The sequence below is a fragment of the Mus pahari genome, chromosome 5 (genome assembly GCF_900095145.1).
Source record: "Mus pahari chromosome 5, PAHARI_EIJ_v1.1, whole genome shotgun sequence".
Classification (NCBI taxonomy): domain Eukaryota; kingdom Metazoa; phylum Chordata; class Mammalia; order Rodentia; family Muridae; genus Mus; species Mus pahari.
The window spans coordinates 102,249,572-102,275,455 of record NC_034594.1 but is presented as its reverse complement, the minus strand read 5'-3'; the positions used below and the strand labels follow the sequence as shown (position 1 = coordinate 102,275,455).

General features: G+C 41.6%; 1 protein-coding gene across 4 annotated transcripts in view; it reads right to left on the bottom strand.

Annotated features, from left to right (window-relative positions):
- Positions 1–19,798, bottom strand: part of Ccnt2 (cyclin T2) — a 31,523-nt gene extending 11,725 nt beyond the window's left edge. For 2 of the 4 annotated variants that reach the window (XR_002380504.2, XM_029538302.1), the window contains exons 1-4: positions 19,583–19,750; positions 18,787–18,868; positions 3,262–3,390; positions 860–920 (exon numbers count right to left, since the gene is read on the bottom strand). Coding sequence is in view for 3 of the 4 variants with exons in the window: in XM_029538302.1 (XP_029394162.1) it covers positions 860–920; positions 3,262–3,390; positions 18,787–18,868; positions 19,583–19,740 (430 nt within the window). In the remaining variant the exon portion in view is untranslated. Of the gene's footprint in view, positions 1–859; positions 921–3,261; positions 3,391–18,786; positions 18,869–19,582 lie in introns of all 4 variants that reach the window. The other 2 variants (XM_021197254.2, XM_021197256.1) reach the window with 2 other exon arrangements.
- Between the last annotated feature and the right edge of the window lie 6,086 nt (positions 19,799–25,884).

The following is a 25,884-nucleotide window of genomic DNA, read 5'->3' as shown; positions in this document are numbered from 1 at the left end:
GGTGGACTCAGAGGCAATATACTTTCACTTTGTGCCTTTAATAAAACTTAATCCATGTGTTTTAAATAAACTACTTTTATAATAAAAATCTTCAGCAAATGTAGCTGTGTCTGTCTATCTGTGTCTGTCTATCTGTGTCTGTCGTTTTGAGACAGGGTCACTATGTAGACCTGGCATCCTCAAATTCATCAGAGCTGCCTGTTTTTGCCTTCCCAGTGCTGGGAATAAAGGCACGTACCACCATTCCTGTTTGTATTTATATTTCTATTCAATATTTGAGAATGAAATAACTGAAACAAAAAGAAAATTTTGTTATATAAAGTAGTTTTTATTCCATATGTGCAGGATGGAAGTGTAACTGGTAAGGAAACTGTCTCAAGTTTAAAAGGTGATCAGAAACCTGTAGATTTAAATTCTGATCTTCCCAGAGCTTGTATTTATTTGATCTTGACTTGCTAGGTTCTTTTCTAAGGTCACTTAACTTTAGATAAGTCTAACATTTTTAACCAGTTTGCTTATTATCAAAGTTCACTCAAATAATCACTACATCACGTTTAAATAACAAGGACTGCAGAAATTATGTGCACATACCACCACCTCTGTTCTAAGAACTATTTAACATCATTGTGCAATGCACAGTGAAGCAGAGCTGCCACTGTGAAACCTGTCACACTGAAGCCACGGGGACCACTCAACTAAGCTATGCCAAAACAAAGTTCGGAAAAATGACTACTTAGAAAGAACAAACAATACTATTTCATTCCAAAGTAGTTTCAAACAACTTTCAGTAAGAAGCTATTCTAGAAATTTTTGTTTAGGATACTGCATTAGTGAACACAAAATGATTAAGCACACATACCCAGTGTTTGTAGCATTATGGTTTCAAGTAAAACCAGTTCTTGAGTCTGCTGAAGATAAGCCTGCCAGATAAAAATGGTATTAGATGTTTAGAATAAATACAGCACTAAGAGAGTTCTGGACTGTTAGACCTCATACAACTAAGAACAACAGTTGCTTACAAATATGAGGCAAAGAGAGTTGGTGCGACGGCGCACACCTCTAATCCCAGCACTCGGGAGGCAGAGGCAGGCAGAGCTCTATGAGTTTGAGGCCAGCCTGGTGTACAGAGAGAGTTCCAGGACAGCTGGGACTATTTAGAGAGACCCTGTCTCAAATATATGTACTATAAAGATAAATCACAGCCCAGAGAGGAATTTCTACAACAAATGTGAGGCAAAGAAACTGAGGCAATAGATGGAACACAGCTGCTCCTGGGACACGTCTAATGCAACCACTTTTAAATACAGATGTAAGCAAAGCCAAAGGAACAAATAAAACAGTAATAGGACACAGGGTGACTTAGCTAAATAAGGACCCACAGTCTACACAGTACAAGTTCATAGGCACTGCTACTTCTAGATACCAAGTACAGGAGCGCTGAGCCACGGAAGAGCACTTAAATTAAACTCGCCTTTTAAGAGAAAACTTACCAACTCATGTCTTGTAAGTTACTTTTAGAGTTAACTTCCCTAGGAAAGGCAAATCTTAAGCACCCAGATCAATACCATAGAGACCCCAAATATCACAGTATGTTTCCCTTAAAATTCAGGAACTTTTCACAAGGTTCTTGGAAGAAAGCATGTGGGGCATTGGGCCATGCAGACAGGCTGGTCTCTAGTTGAGCAGAGGTCTGAACCCCGAAGTCATAATTCACCTACATGACACGGTAGGCATTCCCTCATGCTCCTGGAACTCTGGCTCCTGCCTAAGTTACCGCCCCCCACAGCCCCCACAAGAGAAGCAAGGCTAGAAGTCACTGTAGGCAATGGCCCAAGCTTCTGACCTCCAGGCTAAACTCCTCCCCAGTTACCTAGCAACAGTAAAGACTCCTTATCTCTTGCTTGTCTCTTACCTCTCACCCCCTCTTTGTCTTCTCTTCTCTCCTCCCCTCTCCCTCTTACTCTCTTTCTCTCTAGCCCTCCCCGACCTCTCTCTACCTTTTCTCTTTCCCCCTGCATTTCTACAATAAAGCTCTAAAACCATAGACTGTCTCTGCTCATCAAGGCCCACTGCACTTGGAGGATGGGACAGGCTTTCTCCTAATGAGTCCTTTCTAATCTCCATTAGAAGGCCTTCCTGTGCTCCAGTCAAGATTCACCGCACTCACTCTCGCAGGTGTTGGGAACCTCTTCCCTCTTTCCTATAACCGTGGCTTTAGCAAAGTAGCTCTGGGGATCCCAGGTAGGGCTGCCCCTTGGTCACCCCCTGAAGAGTGGGTCAGAGGCTTGAATGCCCACCCAGGGCTGAGTGGAAAGTGTATGGCAGCTCTCCCACGCCTGGTAGATCAGAGAATAGGTAAAACTCTGGAGGGGTGTAGGCTCCCCCCCCTTCCCCAAGGGCCCCCTTTTTAGTTCCCAACAACTGGTAGCAGAGGACCCAGGCGAGAAGGAAGCAATACATCACATATTAAGTTGGGTATGGTGCCTATATCCTTGGCAGGTGGAGGCAGAGAGACTGAGTTTGAGGTTAGCCTAAACTACATATAGAGCTAGACCCTGGTATATCTGCTCTAAATGCATGTACACACATGCTCATTTTTGTAAGAACACAGCCCAGAGAGTGAAATTACCTTTATTGTCACTGAGCTGATTTTTAAAAGACTAGCATGTGCGTACTAGTTTATTCTATACAGGAACTATGTTTACTATTTAATGTACACACTGATATTTTGTTCATTAAAAAACCAGTATCAGTGCTAAATGTATTAATCTTCTATCAGAGCCTAAACTTAGGACGTAAATCAAATGGAACTAACATAAGTTGGCAGTCACTAAGTGGGTAAAAAAATTCCCAATTAAATGACTTACCTATAGTAGAAAAATAACTGCAAGAGCCCCCCACTTGTAGCTCTCATTTCAGAATGTCCCAGAACTTAAGAAGAGTAACTACTCATCTAGAGTAATAAAATGGAGCCTCTCTCTTCTTTCCTCTGCTAAGAGTTTCAGTGAAGAGTAACTCAACTTCTGGCTGTAAGCACATATATCCACAGGTCAGGTCATCAGGCCTATCCTTTCCACTGCAGATGCACTCTGAGGTAATAAGTCAATGGGTTCGAAAATAACTGTCAATCGAAGTAGAATGATTCACAATCTTATACAATGTGGAATGGCACACACCTTCAAACTATACATGGGGCATCCTATCAGACAGCTTTTGGTTTCAAATTTGTAAAGAAAAAGAAGACACCCCGTTTTTACATACATCACATTTTGTATCCAGGAGTGGCTCTAGGGGATGAAGACAAGCGTGTGCTACTTTGATAACATGTTCAAGCTTTCGAGCCTGCTCTTCCACTTTTGCAGCCAAAAACAATGCAGTAGGTGATATTATCTGTAGGAGAGAGTTTTAAAAATTGGTCATTTAAAAGCAAATAAATTTTGGGAAAAGTCTCTACATCCTGGGGATGGGGAAGGTAAAAAAAGGAATATATCATTATAGCATAAAGACTGATGTAAAAAGCTTTCCTGAATTTTTTTTTTTTGTGCTGGGGATTGAACCAGAGATTTGTACATGTTTAAATACATGCTTTGCCACTGAACTGTATATCCCCAGTACTGATCAATTAATTCTCTCCCCTCCCCTAGCATACTTTAGCAGTGGGGCACACTGTGTATCAACTTTAGCAACACTGATGTTAAAAAGTTCTCATGACTCAGTACCACAGGTGCAACCAATATTCAAATTACTTATTTTGCAAATATAACAGAAAGAAAGAAAAAAAATTGATTTTGGTTAAATATGAAAACTTTAGTATTAGTGTGTACACAGGGGAGACAAAGGAAAAAAAAAATACAAAGTGATCCCATAGCTTTAAAAGTGTGAAGACACCAGCCAAACAGAGCACTCTGCCTGTTTTCGGCTCAGCCATTACTTCTGAGTGCTTACTACTCCATTCCAACAAACGCTACATGTCTAGAAGTAAAAGACTGCACAATACACAGAATTCTGAAAATGAACAGGCTACCTAGAATCGTCATTACTTCACTACAATAATAAAAGCGGCTAAACAAACAAACAAAAAATCCAGGAGAAACAATAAAGACTAGGAGACTAGAACCTTTTCTAAGAGGATGTCCAGAAAATCACACCCTCCTCTAAATATAGTAAGGTAAGTTCTTGGGGTATTAATTACGAACAGCACTAACTACACACACAGTCTATGGATTTCAACAATTATCTACTCCTGGATTCAATAATAAACCAAGCAATTATTGACTCAGAAATGAAACACTATAAATTCAAATGTTTAAGAATCTGCGCAAAGGAGCTAGGGGTGCCTCAGTGGTTTAGACCACTTGTTTTGTTTGTTTGTTTTTTGTTTTGCTTTTCGAGACAGGGTAACAGAAAGCTGAATACTTATTAACAGTCAGAAAAAAATATTACAATAGTAATGCTAAAGCATTTCAAATTATCAAGAATGCCTCAAGTAAATCAAGTCTGCAATCAGCTAAAGAGCAGACTGAGTCATTCATTTGAATTCCCATTATCTATCACTGAGTAGCTTATGTTCAGTGTTTGCTAGTGTATGACGTGGCTAATGATACCCAAAGGCACCGCTATCAAATTGCAAGCACTCCAGATGCCACTCTGGAAATCTGAGAGCCATCAACTACGGGAGAAATTCAAGAAGTCCTCAATAAAACAAAAGTTAGTGCTTCCGCACAACCTCTCATTTATGATCTTGCTCACAATCTAGGAGGTGAACAACTACTTAATCTAGCCTTCAACTGCTAATACTAACAAGAGGAAAACAAGAGACTCAAATAAAAAAAACAACAAGGCAGACTTAAATTTACTTCCCAACTACAGAAGTTCTCCTATTTGCCTCAAAGGCATTTATTAAAGTCTCTACCAAATTTTTCAACTAACTCATACAATTCCTAACAATACCTCCCCACCCTCTTCACACTAGCAAGTCTCAATATTAAAAAAAATAATAAAAAAATACAACGTTCACGCTACACAACTTTTGTCCTTAGAAGATAAGACAGTTTCAATTGGATTTCCAAGTGTTACGTTACTTTTAAAACAAGAAGCATACAAGGAGTTAGGCAGAAATCACTGGGACAGATTCCTGGTTTCATTACCCACACTCTTTCTCATGGAAGTCTTTCTGGTCCCCATAAATTGCTTAAATCTTGTCTTCTGCAGTATAGTACCAACCTAATACTCTTCCTAGTTAGTTCCTGGTAAACCCACTAATTCCATCCCACACCTCTAACAGCCTACAAACATCTTACTCCATTAGGGCTCCAAACAAACCCAAACCCTTTTTTAGATGGACCCCTGGTAACTAACAGCTATCTGAGCTTTAAGTTCAAGGTTGACTTTGATCATACCAGATACGACTGCATTCTATATGGAAGAATGTCTTTTCTGATCAGCTTACAAGAATTCCTGAGGGTCTGGGGCAAAGCATTACTAGCAGCTCTGTTATGTTCAAAGCTGAGTTTGAAAGCTGCTAGCATTTTATGGCACATGTAAACATGGTATAAAGCCAAAGAATTAACACCATTATTAGAAAAGTACAGATAGTTTGGTTTCTGTGACAAAACAGAAACAGATTCAGTTCACTGGGGAGAGGCACAAACAGTACTTTAGTGTTCTAATATCTGGTTCAAAGGCCTTCTCAAACTTCTTCAGCTAAAGGAAAGTGGAGGAAAGTTGATCATTCATTCATCCATTCATTCATTCAAAACAGGGTTTCACTATGTAGCTTTCTTTGGCTGTCCTGGAACTCAGAGATGTGCCTGCTTTTGCATCCTGGGGCCTGGGATTAGAAGTGGACAGTGCACCATCACACCCAGCTCCTCTCACTTTTTTGAACGCTACATTCTCAATTAAGACAAATGTTTGCAGAAATCTAACATACAAATGCTAGCGATGAGATCAGAGGTAGTTGAGAGGCCCACTCTAGCCACGTAGCCAGACCGTTTCACTATACTGTTTTCTAAGTAGCACAGGCAAACTATTCTGTGACCCAGGAAACAATACCTGTTTATATAGCTGAGGTAAAAATATAACCAACTAATATATGCATGGCATTTTGGGTGTTACTCCATAGGAATATGACAGAGATATTACTATGCAAAAATCAAACAACTGTGCAGTTAGTTCTGATCTTAAATTTAAAAAGCTTATTTAAAATGCCCTCTTTTGCTTACTTCTTCCTTCAAAAGTTTTGTTGTAGACCTAAGAATACTTAAGCACTGAAATCATGACATCTGTCTGACCTCACTTCAATGACTCACACTCATATTCCTCTCTTCCCTTGGACTATTCCTTTGTGTTTTTACTCCTACCTCTTGCTCTGACTCCTTTCTCCATATGTTCCCCTCTGCCATGACACCCTCTCACTGATGACCCTCTTCTCTCCAATGCTGGCTTCAACCTTGACGGCTGGAAGCAAAATCAACTGAATTCATGGAAGGGTGGGGTAATTAATTACTAAGTTGTTGAAGATGGATGCAATCAGGTAAGTTTCAAATGACTCTATTCGATTGTCATTGATTTAATAGTCTTGATGAGCATGATTGCCCTAACTAACTAAATGGACTGACTGGTCCATCCTCACTGAGAAACTAGCAGCAAGCTTACTCTAATTGATTTTGCTGTACTTTTATGCTTTCAGAGTAGGAAGACATTTCTCCTGTCCTTTTAACTAACTGCCCCATATACATCTTGACCACCCTCAACTGAGACTAATTTTTTAGTGTCTTTTAAGGTTTCATTGATAAATACTCACCTAGCTATAATCACAGCTAAAAACCAGGAAATACTTATGGGGGAATATCTACACTTCAGGACAAGCTGGTAAAGGTCCACAGTTAATGAGGAACTCCACAAAGAACTGGAGAGATGGCTTAGCACTATAAGAACACTGGCTGACAGGGGGCCCAGCCGCAATTCCCAGAATCCACACAGTAATTCATAACAATCTGTCACTCTAGTTCCAGGGGACCTGATGCTCTCTTGTGGCCTCCAGACAATTATGGTATATATACATTTATACAGACAAAAACACTCATACACAAAATAAATAAATCTTAAAACAACAACAAAATGCTCATTCACTACAATATGCATAAAAGCTTTAATGCACAGGCTTTCAAGTATTTTACACAAGCCTTACTAAGGACACACTTTCTTTTCACTATCTTCAGATTTAAGCAGAAAGCAATAATCATTCCCACTTAAAAATTTCTAAAAGAGTTCTTGGCTTTAAATTTAGTTAGTTTTTTTTTTTTTTTGATTGATACACTAGTATCTATAACCTAAAACAGAGATGTTAACCAGAAAAACTCAGCCACAAATAACAAGAAACTTGGAAATCTCTTAAAAGTAAAATTAATTCAGACACCGTATCTCAATTCAGGTGTTACTATCTCAACAAGATAAAATACAGGTCTATTAAAACAAAATTGTGCTTAGCAGGAATTATGTCATCCTGCTGAAGTTCTGCAATTAAGATTCATTACATATCAGCTTCCTGATGCAATCACTAAGCTTCACCACTTCATGACCTCCCTCCCAGCTTCCATCCAGGAGGATGCAGTAAACATTTACCAGTAGCAAACAGCTCAAACTACTTGCTCCTAGCTATTTCACATCAGACTCGAAGATAAGCTCTAGATAAATTTCTTCTCTCCCACTAGGATACATGTCCCTTAAGGAACAGCATTGTTTATGTCTTCGTTATTTATGAAGAAAGTGGCAAATTCCATCATTGCTTGTTACGTTGGTAGGAACTCAATTTGTAAAACACTAATCGGTCCTGAGTGTCATGTAAATGAATAATGCACTGTTACTAAGCACAAGTGACCAGCTTTACATCTTTACTATTAGCATATACTCTGTACAATGACTTCATATTTAAAATGTTAGCAATGAACAAGTAATAATGCCACAGCCTTCAGAGAAAACTCCAAATTTCTCTCTAAACATGGCCATACTATATCAGCTTTACAATCAGAACCTTAAGTGTAAAAATCAGATTAATGCCTCCATATGTTGAGTTGTTAGTTCCCCAAGTCTTCCCCATCCTCTAAAACATGATATACATGTAGAAGATGATGATCTAACTGGATTTTCACGTAGGAAACTATTTTAATCACTTACAAACCATTAACAATCTAACCCTTGTTCTAAAGCTGCCTTGAAAGTCAGTGTAAAGAGGGAAACACTTGTGTTCTTGCTTGTGCTTTTCTTAACAGGACACTAGGTCCCTTGCTATAAGTTAGACTCTTCATTTTAGGCTATCAAGCCTGCAGATCTGTGAGCCTATTATTTCTGAACATTATAAACTATCTGGTCTCAAGTACTCTACTATAGCTATTTTACACAAATTAGAGTTAAGAATCCGTTTTCAGCTGGGTTGCTGCTCAACAGAACAGCTGCTTAGAATTCACGAGGTCTCGGGTTCAATCACTAGCTTACTTCCTCCCCAACAAGAATAACTTAATTCTAGGACAAATGTCCTAAGCCACCTCGAAAACATGGTATAAAACACATCTCAGAGAGATGTGAAGAGATAGGTGGCTTAGTGGTTAACAGCACTGACTGCTCTTCCGGAGGACCCAGGTTCAGTTCCCAGCACCCATCTAGATGCTCATAACTCTCTGTAACTTCAATATCTAACACTATCACACAGACATACATGCAGGCAAAACACCAATGTACATAAAGTAAAAAAGAAAACCCTACACACCTCTGTAATTCAGGCACTGCAAACCATTAGTCAATGCTCCTGTGACTAGGCAGATAAGAGGACCCTAATTTAAAGACACAAAGCTTTGAAGGAAATATCTTAGAGTTGTTTTTAGAATCATTTTGAGGAAATCAATTAAGTTGTGATAATTTATAATATTTATTAATAAACAATTCTCCAGATGGATCAGCCCTGTTTGACAGAACAAACTTCAAGTGACTCAATTTGCTAAAGTTAAAATTAGCCAGGCATAGCAGAGGATGCCTTCAATCCTACCAGTTGGGAGGTAGGCTGAGGGTGAGCCAGCCTAGACAGGGGACCCACTGTCAAAAGGACTGTTGTACACCAAATGTTCCACATTCCTAAAGAATCTATATCCTTTAAATAATGTAAAGGATAGTCTATTGTAGTCCTGAGTACAATTATCATGGTCTTGGGGATATTATCAAAGGAATCAACTAAAATCCTTTCTTGGCTTACATGAAAATTCTACCAAGTCCCACAGAATAACAATAAACTAGCAAAACCAAAGAGAGGTTCTATACTTATAACCAAAGCACACAACAAGGCATGCTGGGAAAATCCCAAATACAAATGCAGAACAGGCTGCAGTCCTGCTCTGCAAGATACAATGCAGGGCATTTGTGTAGCAAGAAACCAAAGGAAAGCCAGGGTATGTGACAGGTCTGATTACAGGAACACCTCAACAGAGCTGACAGGTGTTTACTGGTCTTGCTGGTGAATAAAGACCCCCACACCAAGCTCAGGAGTATGGCTTTGAGACTGACCCCCATGCCCTCCTGGAAATCTACACCCAGGCGACCTCTTGGAGCAAGGCACAATTGTCTGGGAAGGCCAAGAGAAGAAGACAACAATGAAGAAGAGCCAACAGAAAGAAAAAGAGTTTTGTGAAATCACTTTGCAGCATTCTCACTAAAGTGCAGGAAAGCTGAGCCTCACAATGAGTAATCAGGGTGGTGTTAGTTCATATAAAGCCACTATAAACTTGGAAAGCTGTGCCAACACAAATCACACTGAAAAGAACTACTTAAATTTTTGGATGAAAACAAGAAACGTTTTAGAACACTGGATTTTGCAATGATAACTTCTGTGCACTAAAAATCAAAAAAAGACAGCCTAGCATGGTGTCACATCCCCCTCCCCCCCAAACACAGGGTTTCTCTGTATAGCCCTGGCTGCCTTGGAACTAGCTAGCTCTGTTGACCACAGTCTCAAACTCAGACTTTTCCCTCAAACTCAGAAACACCTGCCTCTGTCTCTTGAGTGCTGGGATTAAAAGGCATGAGCCACTAGGCCCATGGTGTCTTTTAATCCCAACATTTGGGGGCAGGTGGATCTCTTAAATCTGAGGCTAGACTGGTTTAGACAGTGAGTTCTCCAACAGTCACGATCATATACTGAGATGCTGCTCTAAACAGCAAAACCCCCAGAAAGGAGCAAAGCACATACCCAATAGAAACCAACATCCGGAGCAATAATAAAACCCAACAATTTAATTAAAAGCCTGACAGAAGATCACAAGAAACAGTTGTCTAAATAATACACATAAGTGTCCTACAAGCACATGGAAAGATGCTCAGTTCAAGCAAATGTCACTCAAAACAGCTGGATGGCAACACTCACAGCAGAATGGCAGGAGCAGTGTAGGCAAGGACATGGAGACTGGAAACCCTATAACTTGGTCATGAAGATGCAAACAGCACAGCTGCTGTACAAAGTGATGTGGGAGGCCAATTGAAAATTCAAAGTAGAGGCTGAGGCAACAGCACTGGGAAAAGCTTGCCTGGGCTGCATAGTTAGTGTCTGGCAAGTATTGGCTATGTAGTGAGACCTTACTTACAAAAAACAAAACAAAACAAACCCAGAACAAAAAATAAACAGGCTGGAAAGATGGCTCAGTGGTTAACAGCACTGGTTGCTCTTTCAGAGGACTAGGGTTCAATTCCTAGCACCCACATGGTAGCTCACAACTCTCTCTGTGTAACTCCAGTTCGGGGGGGGGGGGTCCTGACACACTCACACAGACATGCATACAGGTAAAACACCAATGTACATAGAATAAAAAGAAATCATTTAGAAAAACATCAACAAAATCCCAAACCACCAGCCTCTTCTCCGTATATTAAAACAGATTAGATGACTCGGCAATTCTACTTTTGACAATATTCAGAAGGATTTAAAGCAAAGTCTTGAATGGCTGCTTGGGACCCTCGTAGGTAAAAGGTAGCAACAACTCAAGTATCCACTGATAGATGGTAAACATGTAAGACAATATAAAAGGGAAGTTCTGGCACATGCTAAGTCATGAACTGAATAAGCATTATGCTAAGTGGGAAAAAAAGCTGGACAAAAATGTATGGACTGCTGTCTGCTTCCATTTTGTCAGAATAAGCAGCGGACATGGGCGATGAGGTAGGAGAAAGGGGGGGAGCCCCAATTTTAAACCAACAGCAAAACACAACACATAATCCCCCAACCATGCCGGGCATGGTGGCACACGCCTTTAATCCCAGCACTGGGGAAGCAGAGGCAAGCAGATTTCTGAGTTCGAGGCCAGCCTGGTCTACAAAGTGAGTTCCAGGACAGCCAGGGCTACACAGAGAAACCCTGTCTAGAAAAAACAAAAAACAAAACAAAAAACCAAAAAAAAAAAAAAAAAAAAAAAAAAAAAAAAAAAAAAAAAAAAAAAAAAAAAAAAAAAAAAAAATCATGGTTGCCTTTCATTTTGAGGGAATGAAGAAAGGTTCTGGAGATGGATCAAGTAATAGTTGCAGTGTATTCACACAAATATGCACAAAATACCTATTCACATTTTATCACAAAATTCAAATTGCAACCTGTTCCCTGTCATGATGTGAATACAAAATGTTCCTTTGGTGCTTTGGGAAGTTATGGAACCACAACTGTGAAGGCTATATAGAGACAGACCACGCCAAGTTCTTGCCAAGCTCTTTTGCTTCCCAGCTCAAAATGATGCAAGCAGTCTTCCAGCAGCTCTGGCTGCTGCAAACTGGCCCACCTACTACTGTGGATGAAATCTTTCCTTCCTTCAGTTGTTTCGGTCAGGTACTGTGGTCAATGTGAAAGTAACTAACACACTTCCAAACTAATGAATACCTAAGAATGGTAAAAACACAAAAGAATGTAAGCTAGATGGGATGAGAAGGGACTTTAAGGATAACTACCAGTATAGAGATATGCTCCTGTACAATCTCTAGGTTATGAACACCTTACTAGCTGCTTAGAGAAAAACACCTTAATAAAAATGAGTCTAGACAACTCATTCACTAAATGAGTCTGCTTCTTCAAGAGAAAATTACCTGAACAATGAGACACATTCATACACACACTGCTTTGACTCCTTGAAGCCTGACAGCATATAGTGACAGCTAAAAATCACAGAAGAAAAAAAACACAGAAGCCACCAGCCTTGAACTTCCACAAGCATAGATACCAGAGGTGAGGCTTGTCAAGGTGGAAGATGCTTTCCTACAAACTCTAATTACATTAGTCAGGATACAGCCCTAAGGAGCCAGCTGCTGATACTGGTGGAGGTAGTAATGAATCACCATTCCCACACAACTGCCTTTCACACAGTGCTTTTAGTGGGAAATTTCAGGAATACAAAGAGGCCCCAGTAGCACAGAGATGGAAGCCATATCTGAGTTAGACTTGTTTGTCACTGTAGCTGTGTGACTTCAAAAAAAGGAATTTAGCCTTCATGATACCTATCTTCCTTATTTGCATGAAAATAGAGAAAGAGGATAACCACCACAAATGTGCTTCAGAGCGCACAGCAAGAAATCTACGAATTTAAAGAAGTCACTCTTTAGGCTGGATGTGTGGGGCACCGCCTTGAATCCCAGCAGAGGCAGCTGGATCTCTGAGGCCAGTCTGGCCTACAGGAGTTACAAAACAACCAGGGCTGCAGAGACCCTGCCTGACTCCACCACCACCACCACCTCCTCTCCCATAAAAATCAAATAATCTTAAGCAGGAGATAACGAAAGCAAAATAAATCCAATAACAAAATTTACAAATTAATAACTTTACAATAAAAAATTAAAAGGCAAAAGTAAGAATACCTTCAAGATCTGAGAAATGTAGAGCAAGCTCAAACTAAGTAACAAATTAGTAGTTCACACAAAGGCAGTGTTTGCTAACACTAAATTTAAACTTAAAATTTTAGAAATACCAAAACTGTCCCCAAAGCCCTTAATTTAAAAACAGAAATCATGTACATAATAAGGTCTTTGGAGAAAAGGGCACTAATTTTAAGAAATGAACTGAATCTGCAATTACTTTAGTAGAGATAATAGAGCTTTAATTTAGTTGGCTCTGTCCTTCTTGATGAAATTTTTTAGGTTAATCCAGAATTCCTCAAACTCAGGACTGGTGAAATCTCCCCCTGCCCAGCCCCAGCAGGAGAGGAACAGCTGCAGTCGTTTGTGCTTATCAACTGCTGAAAAGCACTCCTAGCTTCTATGCACTCCAGACCAGTAATATCCCCACACCCACTCACCCCCAGCAACAACAAACGGCTCCCGGAGGACAAAATTGACTCTGACTGAGAAAGAGTCATTCACTGTACACTAGGCCTTCTGATGACATCTTACAAATTAATACCTCCTTGTTTGGGAGGTAGCCCAGTAGTAGAAAACATGTCTATTATATAGGAGGCCCTGGGTTGAATCCTTACTACTGCAAAAAGTAACTACACTACATTTTATCTAGTAATTAAAATCCAAACCTGTGTTCCCATGTTAATGTTGTATGCTACATATAATAACTATGGGGAAAAGAGAAACTTCTGGAATGCAAGACACACTCATGCATGCTTATACATGTTAAAAATATTCCAGAAAGGAGGCCCCAAAATGGTTAGCAGCTGGTACTATAAGACAGGGAAGATTTATCTTAATCCCCATTCTACTGTTTCATTTACCACATGCCTATAATACTGTTCAATAATGAAATACTTTCAATCAGTGGTTCTCAACCTGTGGGTCACAAGCCCTTTGGGGGGGGAGTCCAATGACTCTTTCACAGGGGTCGCCTAGGACCATTCAGAAGTAGATATTTACATTACAATCCATACCAGTAGCAAAATTACAGTTATGAAGTAGTAATAAAAATGAATGTTATTGTTGGGGGAGAACTGTAGTAAAGGGCCACAGGCATTAGGAAGGTTGAAAAAACATGTTTTAAGTGCATGTATGTGGAAAGTGTATTTACTCACTAGACCCGTGAGTCTTGACAATGGCTGAGAACCTCCTCTGTGAGAACCTCTCTAGGCACCAGTGACATAACAGTGAGTAAAGCCCCAAATAAAAGCCCCCTGTAAGGACAGCTCAACAGAGGGATGAAGAGAAGAGGAGCACTCTCCGAATAAAGATCAGTCTTCTTCCAAACCAACCGGGAGGTAAAGAATGTAGGAAGAGTCTGGTCTTCATGCTTGCTTCCAGTGACACTAACTAAAAATGAAGCCACTACTGTAAGCAAGAAAGTAAAAAAAAAAAAACATAGCACAACAGGAGACTGAGAAGGACTGTGGGTTTGGGACCACCAAGGGCTATATAGTTCAAGCCAAGCATGAGTATAGGGCCCCCAAAATACAAAAGCTGGTTAGCACAAGCAGATTTGTTTTGTGTAGCTGGAAGGCAGGTGTATATGAATAAAATATGAAGCTGAGGTAGTCTTCTAAGTCCAAACATTCATCCCTGAAGATTATCGGTTCTAAGTACTTACTCCTCCTAACTCAGTAACGTTCTCTTGGGTACGTATACAGGAAGAACTATAACGCATTAAAGCTTGTATATTACAGGTAGGTCTGAGTGCAAAAGGCAGTGATAGTTCTAAGAAACCCACTCTGGGGCTGGAGAAATGGCTCAGTGTTAAGAGAACCAGGTTCAATCGCCAGCACACAAGGCAGCTTACAGCTGTCAACTTCAGCTCTAGGTAATCTGACACCCTCACAGAGCATGCACATAAAAAAATAAATGGCCAGGCATGGTGTTACACACCTTTAATCCCAGAATTTGGAATGCAGAGGCAGACAGATCTCTGTGAGTTTGAAGCCAGCCTGGCCTAAATAGTGGGTTTCAGGATAGCCAGGGCTACACGGAAAAAACCCTGTCCCAAAAAGTTAAAAAAAGCAAGAAAAGAAAAAAAAGCATTTTTTCATTTTTTTGAGTTTATAATTCTTCTTTCCCCTTTCTCCCTCCATTACCTCCCACCACCACCCCTCAAACTCATGGCTCTTTTTCTTTAGTTTGTGCTGGTGTGGATTCCTGAATGTGAGCACAACCCCCTCAGCCCGTGTGATGTCACTGTGTGTGTGTGTTCATGGCTGGCCACCTGCTACTGGACGACCAGTGGGTGTGCTCTTCCCTGGGACAGCCATGTCCCCACTCTCAGCATCCTTAGTTGCCTGCAGTTCTTTGTCTAGGGTTGAAGCCTGGAGTTTTCCCCCTTCCATGTTAATGAGTCTACTGCTATCTTCCTTGTCCCTGTTTAGAAAACCAAAATAGATAGATAGACAGAAGCACACCTATTTAAAAGGTGTTAGAGAGCAGACCACGACAAAAAAGGAATTTTGAAAAGGCATGCTCTTTCTAACCCGATATTAAGGGAACTCTTGGATTTGATCAGAAAGAAATGCATCTTAAAGTGAACTAGTCAGATGGTGCCATTTCAGTAGCCCAGCATTTGGGAGGCTGGGGCAAGAGCGAAACCCTGTATTGAATAAACTAACTAAAAGAATAAACTTTCTCAGAGAAGTTGGGTCAGTCTCTTAAGTCGGAGATAGAAAGACCTCAGGTTATACTTCAGACACTGTTGGGCTAGGGCTGTTATACTTTACTAAACTGATAGCCCCCTCCTTGTTTTTTTCAAGACAAGGTTTCTCTGTGTAGCCCTGCCTGTCCTCGAACTCAGAGATCCATCTGCATCTACCTCCTAAGTGCTGGGATTAAAGATATGTGCAGCCACTACTTGGCCTAAACGGATTTAAAAAAAAAAAGTTATGGGGCTGGAGAGATGGCTTGGTGGTTATGATCACTGGTTGTTCTTCTAGAGGACCCAGGTTCAGTCTCCAGCACCCAAATGATGGTTCACAACCACCTATAACTCCAGCTCTAGAGGATGGATCCAATGCCTTTTTCTGGCCTCTGCAGAGAACAGGTGTGCACACAGTGTATGCATGCAAATATATATACACACACATATATCATACACACGCAACCAAAACATGCTTTTATATTTACTCTTGTGTGTTTGAGAGAGATGAGGGGGGGAGGTGGAGACAGGGAGAGAGAGAGAGAGAGAGATAGATTGGTTCTTACTGTGTGTGTCCCACAGATCAAGTTCAGGCTATTAGGTTTGGCAGCAAGCACCTCCTAAGCCATCTCACCAGCTCACTAGATTTCTCTTAAGCTTGATCCAAGAAGGATATTCTTTTATTTACCAGTCCTAAAGATAGTTTTATTCTGAAGCTATATACAGTCACTTATTCCTTAGAATGACTGGACTCTCCAAGAAAACTAAGAATTGAAAAACAAGTTACTCAGTGACAGACACAGGCGAAGATTGACTCCAACTCTTAAATAAACAAGCACAGAAATGCTTCTTTACTTTGAAATCTGAGACACTAAAACAAAGCACTGAATACTGAAGGATACCTTAGCATCATGGATGCATGACAGTTTTAAGACCTTACAGTTTGCTTCTTATTCTGTTGGGTTTAATTTATTAAATGATACTTGAGGATTTTTAAAAAATGACACTTGATTATAATCTGAGAAAAAAATTCTCAAGAATGCAAGAAAATATGAATTTAAACATGACTGATTTTCAATCTGAGATCATCACTGAAGGATCAGGTATGTGGGAAGGACTACTGAGGCTATGCTACTAATACAAGTACATGATACAATATTGAAAACCACCTTTAAGCTGCAAAAACAGGCCAGAAAGACGTTTGAGGTAAGAGGGATGATGTTGTTTCCCCAAACTGATAACTATCCTGCTAGGAAAGACTAAGTGCTCAAGCACTCCTTCATATGCAGAAGGTAGTAGAAACTTGGACTACGGTAAGTCCAAGTGGTGAAAGCAAGAATGCAAGTGCCCTGTACTAATTAGGCAAATTTGAAGAGACAGATTCTACCATTCAGAAGGATGTTTGCTTAAAGCAAACAAACCAGGACACAAAAACAAATAAAGGAAGGGCTCAAAAAAGCAAGCCATGTGGCGAGATCTTATACTGAAAATAGAAAAGCAAACCCATTCGCAAAAATAGGACATCTACAGCTCTGCAAAGAATTTCCAGTGATTTTGACTTGTACTTTGTACCAGCATTATCCAGGACTACTCTGAAAAAGTCAGGTTTACTTAGTGCTCACTAACTCACTGCTGCTTTTAGAGAACTGAAATTAAAACTGGATTCTCTTAGCATAAGCATTATTAACAATAGGTTCTTTTCTTCTCTACAGCACCACTATTGACCTGAGAATGATATAAAATAATCCAGAAAGAGCAAGACTCAAAACAGGTCAAGAGAACAGAACTGGGACTGCAAACCCCAGTTATCAATCAATCAATCAATCAATCAATCAATCACTGTCTCAGACAAAAACAATTTGCAAATTTGATAAACCAGGTTAGACTTAAGATCAACTGAATTTAAAGCAGGAATTAATCTAAACCATAAAATTTCTGCCACATCAAAAGCAAAAATGTAAGAAACTTTTCTAAAACTGTTTCCTTAGCAATTGGGAGCCTAAACTACACAAACAATCCACAAAGAACGTTAAGTCCTTACAGGGCCTAGTCCTACATGTGCCTTTCAGAATAACACTAAAAATTCTAATAAAAGGCAAATTATAAAGAGAAATTAAGGGGACTAAACATTTATAAATAATACGAGAATGGGGACAAAAGAATGTATCACATGGTGTTCAGAAAAGAACAGTTAGAAGTCACATACTGTGCCACAGACAAGCACTTAGGAGGGCTGAGGCAGGCAAGAATTTGAGGCCATCTTGCACTGCACGGTCATATAGTCTCAAAGTAAATAAATTAATTTATTTATTAAAATAACCACCTAGCTGTCAAGATAGGTATACATTCAAGATAACAAGATAGGTCTTATTATATTCAAGACCAGTACATGATGTAATTAACTCCACTGCAGGCTTCCTCTAAACAGCCTAGCCTGCCTTTTCTCTTTTTTTTTCTTTATTTTCCTTTTTTCTTTTTTCTTCTTCTTCTTTTTTTTTTTTTTTTTTTTTTCCAGACAGGGTTTCTCTGTATAGCCCTGGCTGTCCTGGAACTCACTTTGTAGACCAGGCTGGTCTCGAACTCAGAAATCCGCCTGCCTCTGCCTCCCAAGTGCTGGGATTAAAGGCGTGCACCACCACGCCCAGCTTCAGCCTGCCTTTTCAAAGTATTACTTCAAAGCAATGTAACTACTCAAGACTCAATTCATACCATTTGAAACAAAGAATACAATTAAATGGATCCTTCCCAATGACTACACTTGCCCAAACAAACTATTCTGTTTTGAGTACTAAAATTATTCTAATATAAATCACCCCAACTGCAAATTTTACACGAATAAAACACTTTCGCTTTTTGAGTTAAGAAACGTTTCATTTGTTTCTCCACCAGGCTTGGTGGAACATTACTTAATCCCAAGCACTGGGGAGTCAGCGGTAGTAGATATCTCTTTTGAGTTCAAGGCCAGCCTGGTCGGAACAAAACAACATCCCCCCCAAACAAATCCAACAACAAAAGGCTAACACTGTGCTTTACAGTTTAATTAATAAAATTCTCTCACACACACACTCCTCTGCATGAGGCAAAACGTTTATTGCATAACTCACATTTATGGTAAACGCAGAACGCTCAATTTAAGAGTAAAAACAACGATCAACTAACTTGTTTTCGCATTATCTACTCATTTTAACATTCGGCGTCTAAAGCAATAAAACAGTACTTACATTTCTGTTGAATTTGGTGAAAGAATGGTGCATATAAAACCTGTGCATATAAACAATCGCAGTGTTTATTGTAAGCTGAGAGCTGGGATGCAACGTTTAGAAAATAATCTGAGCAAAATGGTTCCAAAAACTAAATCAATTTGAATGGAAAAAAAAATCCCCTTTCCATTTACTCAAAAATCCAATCGTCAACCTGAAAGTATGTAGAAAGTCTGCGGGCAGACGATAAATCAGTCTGGATGCCAAATTATTCTAATACGCTACGTAGGGAGAGTCCAGGAATTATTTGCAATTAGGTTACAGCTTAGTACAGTAGAAATAAAGTAGTCGAAAGGCGCGCGCCACACACCCAAAGAACATGAAACATTCCCACGGCACAACAGAGCCGCCCTGGAGCCGGCACGGAAGCCTCGGAAAACACTTTCCGTGGAACATCCGCGACCTCTCTACGTCTCAAGGCCTTTTCTGACTTCCGTAGAAGTGGAAGGGGCCGCCCCTTGGCTTTGCTCATCCCGGATTCCTCCTCTCTCGCTAAGGAAGCACTGCTATTCCCTCCCGCATCACGCGCTCCCAGACACAGGTTACACAACGCGGGCTCCTGGCCCGCCTTCCCCGGCACAGCTCCTCTTTCTCCGGCTCGCCGCGGCAGCTCGGGCCCTAGCTTTCTCTGTGTCTTTCCCGAGATCAAAAGACGGCAGAGGGAGCGGCGCCATGTTCCCCGGGACACTAGGCCCGGTCACCCGGCGAGCGCGACCGGGGCGTGTGGGACGCAGGGCCGCAACTAGGAAAAGGATACACATTGAGACGTTGTCCCATGTCCTGGATGAGGTTGGCCGCCTGCTGGCGATGTGACAGCTCTTCATCCGCTTCCACTCCGCAGCGGCGGCTCGGCGTGTTCTCCAGCTGTTCCCGAGTAAAGAACCAGCGAGAAGAAGCTCCACGGCCCGACGCCATGACACTTCCTCCTCCGCCCGCGCCCTGAGCCCGCCCCCTCCCCGCCTGCCTCCGGGACTCCGCGCCAATGTGTCGAGGCCCCGCCCCAATGTGCTCTCCGTAGAGTGGGCCACGCCTTTTCCGGGCCTGCTGCTACCCGTGCGCACGCGCGGGGACCCGCCCCGCCGGCTCGCGCTGGTATTTTGCTTTCTCTTTCCGGCCTCCACCCCCCCCCCCCACTCTCTCTCTCGGACCCGCGGGACCACAATGCTCCGCGCCTCTTGTCATTGGGAGGCGCAGTAAAGTGGGGGTCACTGGAAAAGAAAAGGTCGACGCGGTGCATGCTGGGGCTGGGAGGGGCTAAGGAGAAGGGGCGGGGCGAACGGGGAAGAGGTCCCGCGGCTGCCCTATAGGGCTTGGGCGTTATCTTTCAACTAAACGGTTTATTTTGTGGTCTGTGAGTTTGCGGGTGCGTTAAAGTCAGAAAAGGCTTTTTCTAGTCTCGGCTTCATGCTGTAGCTTCCATTTTCTTACATGTTTGTGGGTGTATTTTCTTAGCTGTGTTGACTCCTGTGTCCACGAATGGCTACCCTCCAGAGGAGTTAGCTAGGAAAGAAATAACGCTAATTCTAGCAGTGAACTAACAGTGTCTTCTTTCTTCTTCTCCTTCTCTCTCCTTCCTTCCTTCCTTCCTTCCTCCCTCCTCCTCCTCCTCCTCCTTCTTCCCCTCCTCCTCCTCCTCCTGCTCCTTCTCGCTAGTAGATTTTTTTTGGGGGGGGGGGGGAGCATGCGCCTTTAAAACGTTACTTTAAACCTAAAGCCATTCAAGGGGTATGGGTCATTTTAAAACGATGCGCCATGTGTCCCAGGCTGGCTTTGTATTCACTCTTGTAGCCAAGAATGACCTTGGATTTACAGTCCTCTTGCTTCCCCCTCGGAAGTGCTGGGATTACAGGCCAGTGGCATCACTCTGCAGATATCTTTCTTATTAAGTTACTTGTCAAACAATATGAAGTTAATAATCGGAGGTCATGACTCTCTAGGCCTTCCATCCAGATGGGGTGTATGATTTTAAAGCTCTGTGTGGCTTCTGCGGGTTGGGATTGGGGGATGGTTGGGGAGAAGCAGAACGCTGTAACTCAGGTTGTCTAGAAACAGATGGAGTGCAGGGATTATAGGCTGGAGTGCAGGGATTATAGGCCGGTGTGGCGGGGCCTTAGGCATACTAGGCCAACAGTCTACCAACGGAGTGCAAGAGAAGCCAACTAAGAAAAAATTGTTTAGGATTTTATAAAGTAAGGTCTCTTATAACATGATTTAATCCCATCTTTTTGTAAGGGAGCACGACTCACTTGGTTACATGTTATCTGCCTCAGAGTTAATGCCTATTGTAATATGACCAGATTACACTTTAGTTTTTAAGTATTTTCTGAAGACTGCAGTCAGGTATAGAAAACTGGCTTCTAAAAAGCCAGTGAGGGCTGTTGAGATGGCCGACCAGCTAAAGGCAATGCTGCCAAACCAGACAACTTGAGTTCAGGCACCACCTATGTCGTAGAGGGAAAGACCCAAATGCTACAAATTGTCCTTTACCTTCACATGTGCTCAGTGGCACACATGCATGTGCACACTCATGCACAATAAACAACTGTAAAGAAAATGACCCTATCTAAAAATTACTAAATATGAAAACAAATAAAAGGGCTAGTGTGTTTGTGATTAAAACTTGAGGCTTTCATTTGTCAGGATTTGGGGGTTTGGGCCTCAGCCTACTGCCTGCTCTATTGTGCTATGCTAGTGTTTTGATTGTTGTAGGTGGTTATTGTGACCAGCCATCTAAATAATACCTTGTTATAACAAGATCTCTCATCTTGTTACCTAGGTGTTCCTAGATTGATTTAAAGTAACATTCTATAAGTGCCTTTCTACAACACGCAGTCCTAATGATAAAAAAGAGAAAAGTAGAAATGGAGGAGAGCTTTTTCAACTTTATAACATCTATAGAAGACAACAGCCAGCATGGCACTTGATGTTAAGGTGGCTTCCATATAAGATTAAGGACAAGGCAAGGCTGTGCCCTCTCTGTTGACTCCTTTCAACATTGTACCAAGTTAACACTGTAAGCAGATCTGTCCTTTTGGTTTTCTTCAGTTGTGCATGTTGCTGCGGGCGCATGTTGCTGTGGGCACGCCAAAGCACATATGTACAGGTTGGAAGTCGGCTTGAGGGACTCTTCTCACCTACTGTGTGGACCGTGGGGATTGAACTAAGATCTTCAGCCTTGGTGGCAGTCACGTTTGTCTACGAGCATTGAACCTTCATTCCTTCTTTACATTTTTAACACATCTTTATCGTATGCTTGAGTGCCTGCATGTATGAATGTGTACCACATGTAAGCATGGTGCCCGCCCACAGTGGTGCCAGATTTCCTGCAGCCCGAGTCCTGAGCTGCTCCATAATGGGTCCTGGGGTCTAAACCTTGGGTCCTCCGAAAGAGCAGAAAATGCTTGGAGCTTTGGAGCTACATCTTTCCAGCTGCAGCTTGCATTCCTTTTTGATACAACTGACCTTAACTCTCCGTAGCACTTCTATAATTGGCTTCACATGATCTTGTCACTGTACCCTAAGACTCTCTCCCTTCTCACGGCCATCCGCAGTAGTCTTCCTTGCCCTGACCTCTCCTGCTATAAGGCTTAAATATATACTATTCTACAAACAAAATTTGCCAGCTTCCTATGAGATTCAATATAAATGTTTCACTATAATCTTTTGACCAGGCCACATTTCTGGCTTCCTCTCCTTCCATGCTTGCTTGCCCATACTCTCCAGCTACTGTCTCTCACCCAGCCTCAGCAGCTTTGTACTGTTGCCATGCAGGAAGTCTCTTCATGGCCAGCCAATCTCATTTAGTCTCAAAGTCCTCTTTAGAGAGGTTTTCTTTGCCTCTACAAATGAACATTTTTCTTCCCATCTGTCTCCTATTTGCCATCACTATACCCCAGTGTCTTGATCATTCCTGCCTCTCTGGCACATGGAAAAAAGTTCTTGTCAAGATGAATATGAGCCGGGCAGTGGAGGCACATGCCTTTAATCCCAGCACTTGGGAGACAGAGGCAGGCGGATTTCTGAGTTTGAGGCCAGCCTGGTCTACAGAGTGAGTTCCAGGACAGCCAGGGCTACACAGGGAAACCCTGTCTCAAAAAAAAAACAAAACAAAACAAAAAAAATTTACTATGTTGCTGGAAGTTTTGGGGTGCTCCACTGGGGTGCTCCATGTTACCTGGGAAATTGCAATCCATTCACAGGTTTAGTGTCACTAATAAAAAAAAAAATGTAAAAGACTCAGAAGAAAGTTCAAGGATAGCTTTTTTAGAGTTTAAAAAGAAAGAAAGAAAAATCCCAGGGCCAGCAAGCTATAAGCCTTGGCATCTACCTGGAGGAGAGAGATAGGAGAAAGAAAAAGCCATGCTGTTAGCTAACAGGATGAGGAATTTGTGTGTGTGTCCATGTTTGTAAGCATGTATTAAAATCTTGGACTTGGCAAGTATTAGAAGCAAAAAGAAAAGGGAAAAGTATGCTTTTTTGACTGAGAACTTAGAAATGTAGGTTGTGTGGTTGTGGTCCTTAAGCAACTGTGTAGAGGGCAGAGAGTCTGGGGGAAAAAAGCACATGTTATTATTGAAGGTGTAATTATTTCTTCTATCCGTTTAGCACACAGAATGAGCCCACTGTTCAGAAGGGGATCTGATTCTAGCCCAGTTGGAATTGTAGGACTCTATTTAGACCAGAAATTCTATCCCGCTTCTCTTAATGAACCTTTAACAGTACTGTAACACCTATATATGTATCTATGACATTGAATGGTCAGGTCACTTGTGATAATGAAGCAGTTGGATACTATGGTTGGTCTTGACTGTCACTTGAGTAGATTAAGCAGAGCCTGGTAGAGTATTACAACACCCATCCGGGTGTGTCTTTGATAACTCTCCAGAGAGAAACTACCTGGGGGAAGCCCCCTCCTGAATACAAGTGGAACATGCCATAAAGTAGAAAAAAGAAAACTGCCTACCACAGGCACACTCTGCTTCCTGGTGTCGGTGGCGTGAACTACTGTGCTCTGTCATACCGTACCTGTGATGCTGGACTGAAATACTGCTATTGAACTGGAAGAAACCTGTGTCTCAATTTGTTTCTATGGCATTTGATTACAGTGGCGGAAGAGTAACTGGGAGAGAAAGTTGGTGTGGGGGAGAGTGGAGTTACAGCTGACTGTAATTAGGAAGAACGGACTTGCCGGAAGACGTAGAGAAGCTAGCTATAGAACCCCAGAATGATGCAGACAGAACCTCTGGCAGAGAGCCGATGAGCCTTTAGATGGGAACAAGGTTTCTAGTAAGAACCCGACCAGAGGCCATTTGTGTTCTGTTGCTTACATTCTGTCCATGCCCTAGGACAATGGGCAGCTAGGTTTATTGGTAACAGACTGGGTAATCTGGAGCAGAGATTTCAAGGCTGTGGAAAAGGCACTCCTGGCTGCTTTAAACTAGTGTTATAGGGAGGACTGGGAGCAAAAGAGCAGAAGAATGGCTCGAAAAGTAACTTGGCTAGAAAAAAAAGCATGTTTAAAGTTAAAGTTAAAGATAAAGAATGCAAGGTGTTTGAAGATATCAGGCTCTTAAAAAGAACCCAGGTGTGGGGTGCCGGTGCTCTGTTCGGAGACAGTGCATTGAGGAAGCATTGAAGTCCTGGTTCTAGTTCCAGCACTGCATAAAAACAAATTGTGAATGGCGGGACAGCCTATAATCCTAGCACTGGTGGGGCGTGGGGTGGACAGAAGGTGTAAGGGCTAAAGTTAACCTATAAACCCCACTTGCCCAAGGACAGATAACTTCCTGGAATTCTGGGGGCTGTTGTTCATATAAGGTAGCATGTCATATTTTCACTTCAATAAACATGATTGGTTGCCCCAAATGCACAGGATATACTTTATCACACGTAGGCAGGATGTATGCTGGCTCTTGATTGGACAAAGGAAAAAAGTACTTAGCCTTGGGTTTGACCTTTATAGGCATCTGACTGACCTAGTTCCGTGCCATTCTCTGGAAATCCCAGGTATGAACCTAGCCAGTGTCCATCTTCCTGGCCAGTGTTAAAGCTTACTTTAATTGAACAATCGTGCATTTCAGTCTTCTTGAAAATTTCAGGTTTAACAGAGGAATCAGAAGCTCAAGGACACACTTGGCTACATCAAGAGTTCAGTTCAAGGTCAGGCTAGGATACTTGAAACTGTGTTACAAAAAAAAAAAAAAGTCTGGTATGCGGGGATAACCAGGGGCCTCCAGGTGTTTGATAAAGTGTACATGTCAGAGCATTGCCTTCATGTCCTTGCTTACACCTGCATTTACTCACAGCAATTTATACGATTCCTTCTAGAAGGCCACCTTGTGGTAAGAACGTTCTGCACTCTGCCCATCCATAGTTCAAAGTAAGTTCACAGCTTTCTTACACAGGCTCTCACAACAGAAGCCTCCATGCAGATTTTGAAGGGAAGTCTGGGAGACTAGGCAATGTGTAGCATCGTTCGCATCTCCGCAGGCAACTCCTTGGAGGGCAGTACATGAAGCATGGATGCAGTGGGGACTCCAGAGTGTTGTCCATGTCAGGAAGATGGGATGGCTCCTGAGAAAAGCATCAACAAAATAGAGCTAGCCCAAGAGAGAGGCTGGGTGGGTCACAAATGGTAAGACCATAAAGGGCCAAGTTGCCCAAGCCTATTGGGCACAGCACTATGAGTTTTGGTTGCTGGACATACAGCTACAGGATTTAATATTTGCCCTGCTGGGTTTCAGTAATTGCTTTCAGTAATCCTTCCTGGATTCTTTGGGAATGGGGATGTTTATGTTATTGTATCTTGGGACTATATAATGTGATATTAGCAGAGCTAATAAGTAGCTAATTTATTAATAAATAAATAATGGATGAATGAATGAATGTTTGCCCCAGCCTTGAGAGAAACTGTATTAGAGCTTTGGAGCATTGGGGGTGGGGGAGGGATAGAATCTTATGGTGTAAGAAGATGTGTGTGAGTATTATGTTGACAAGGAATAGACTTGTGATGGTTATTCTAGGTGTGTCTGTGAAGACTCTTCCAAAGATAACTAAGAG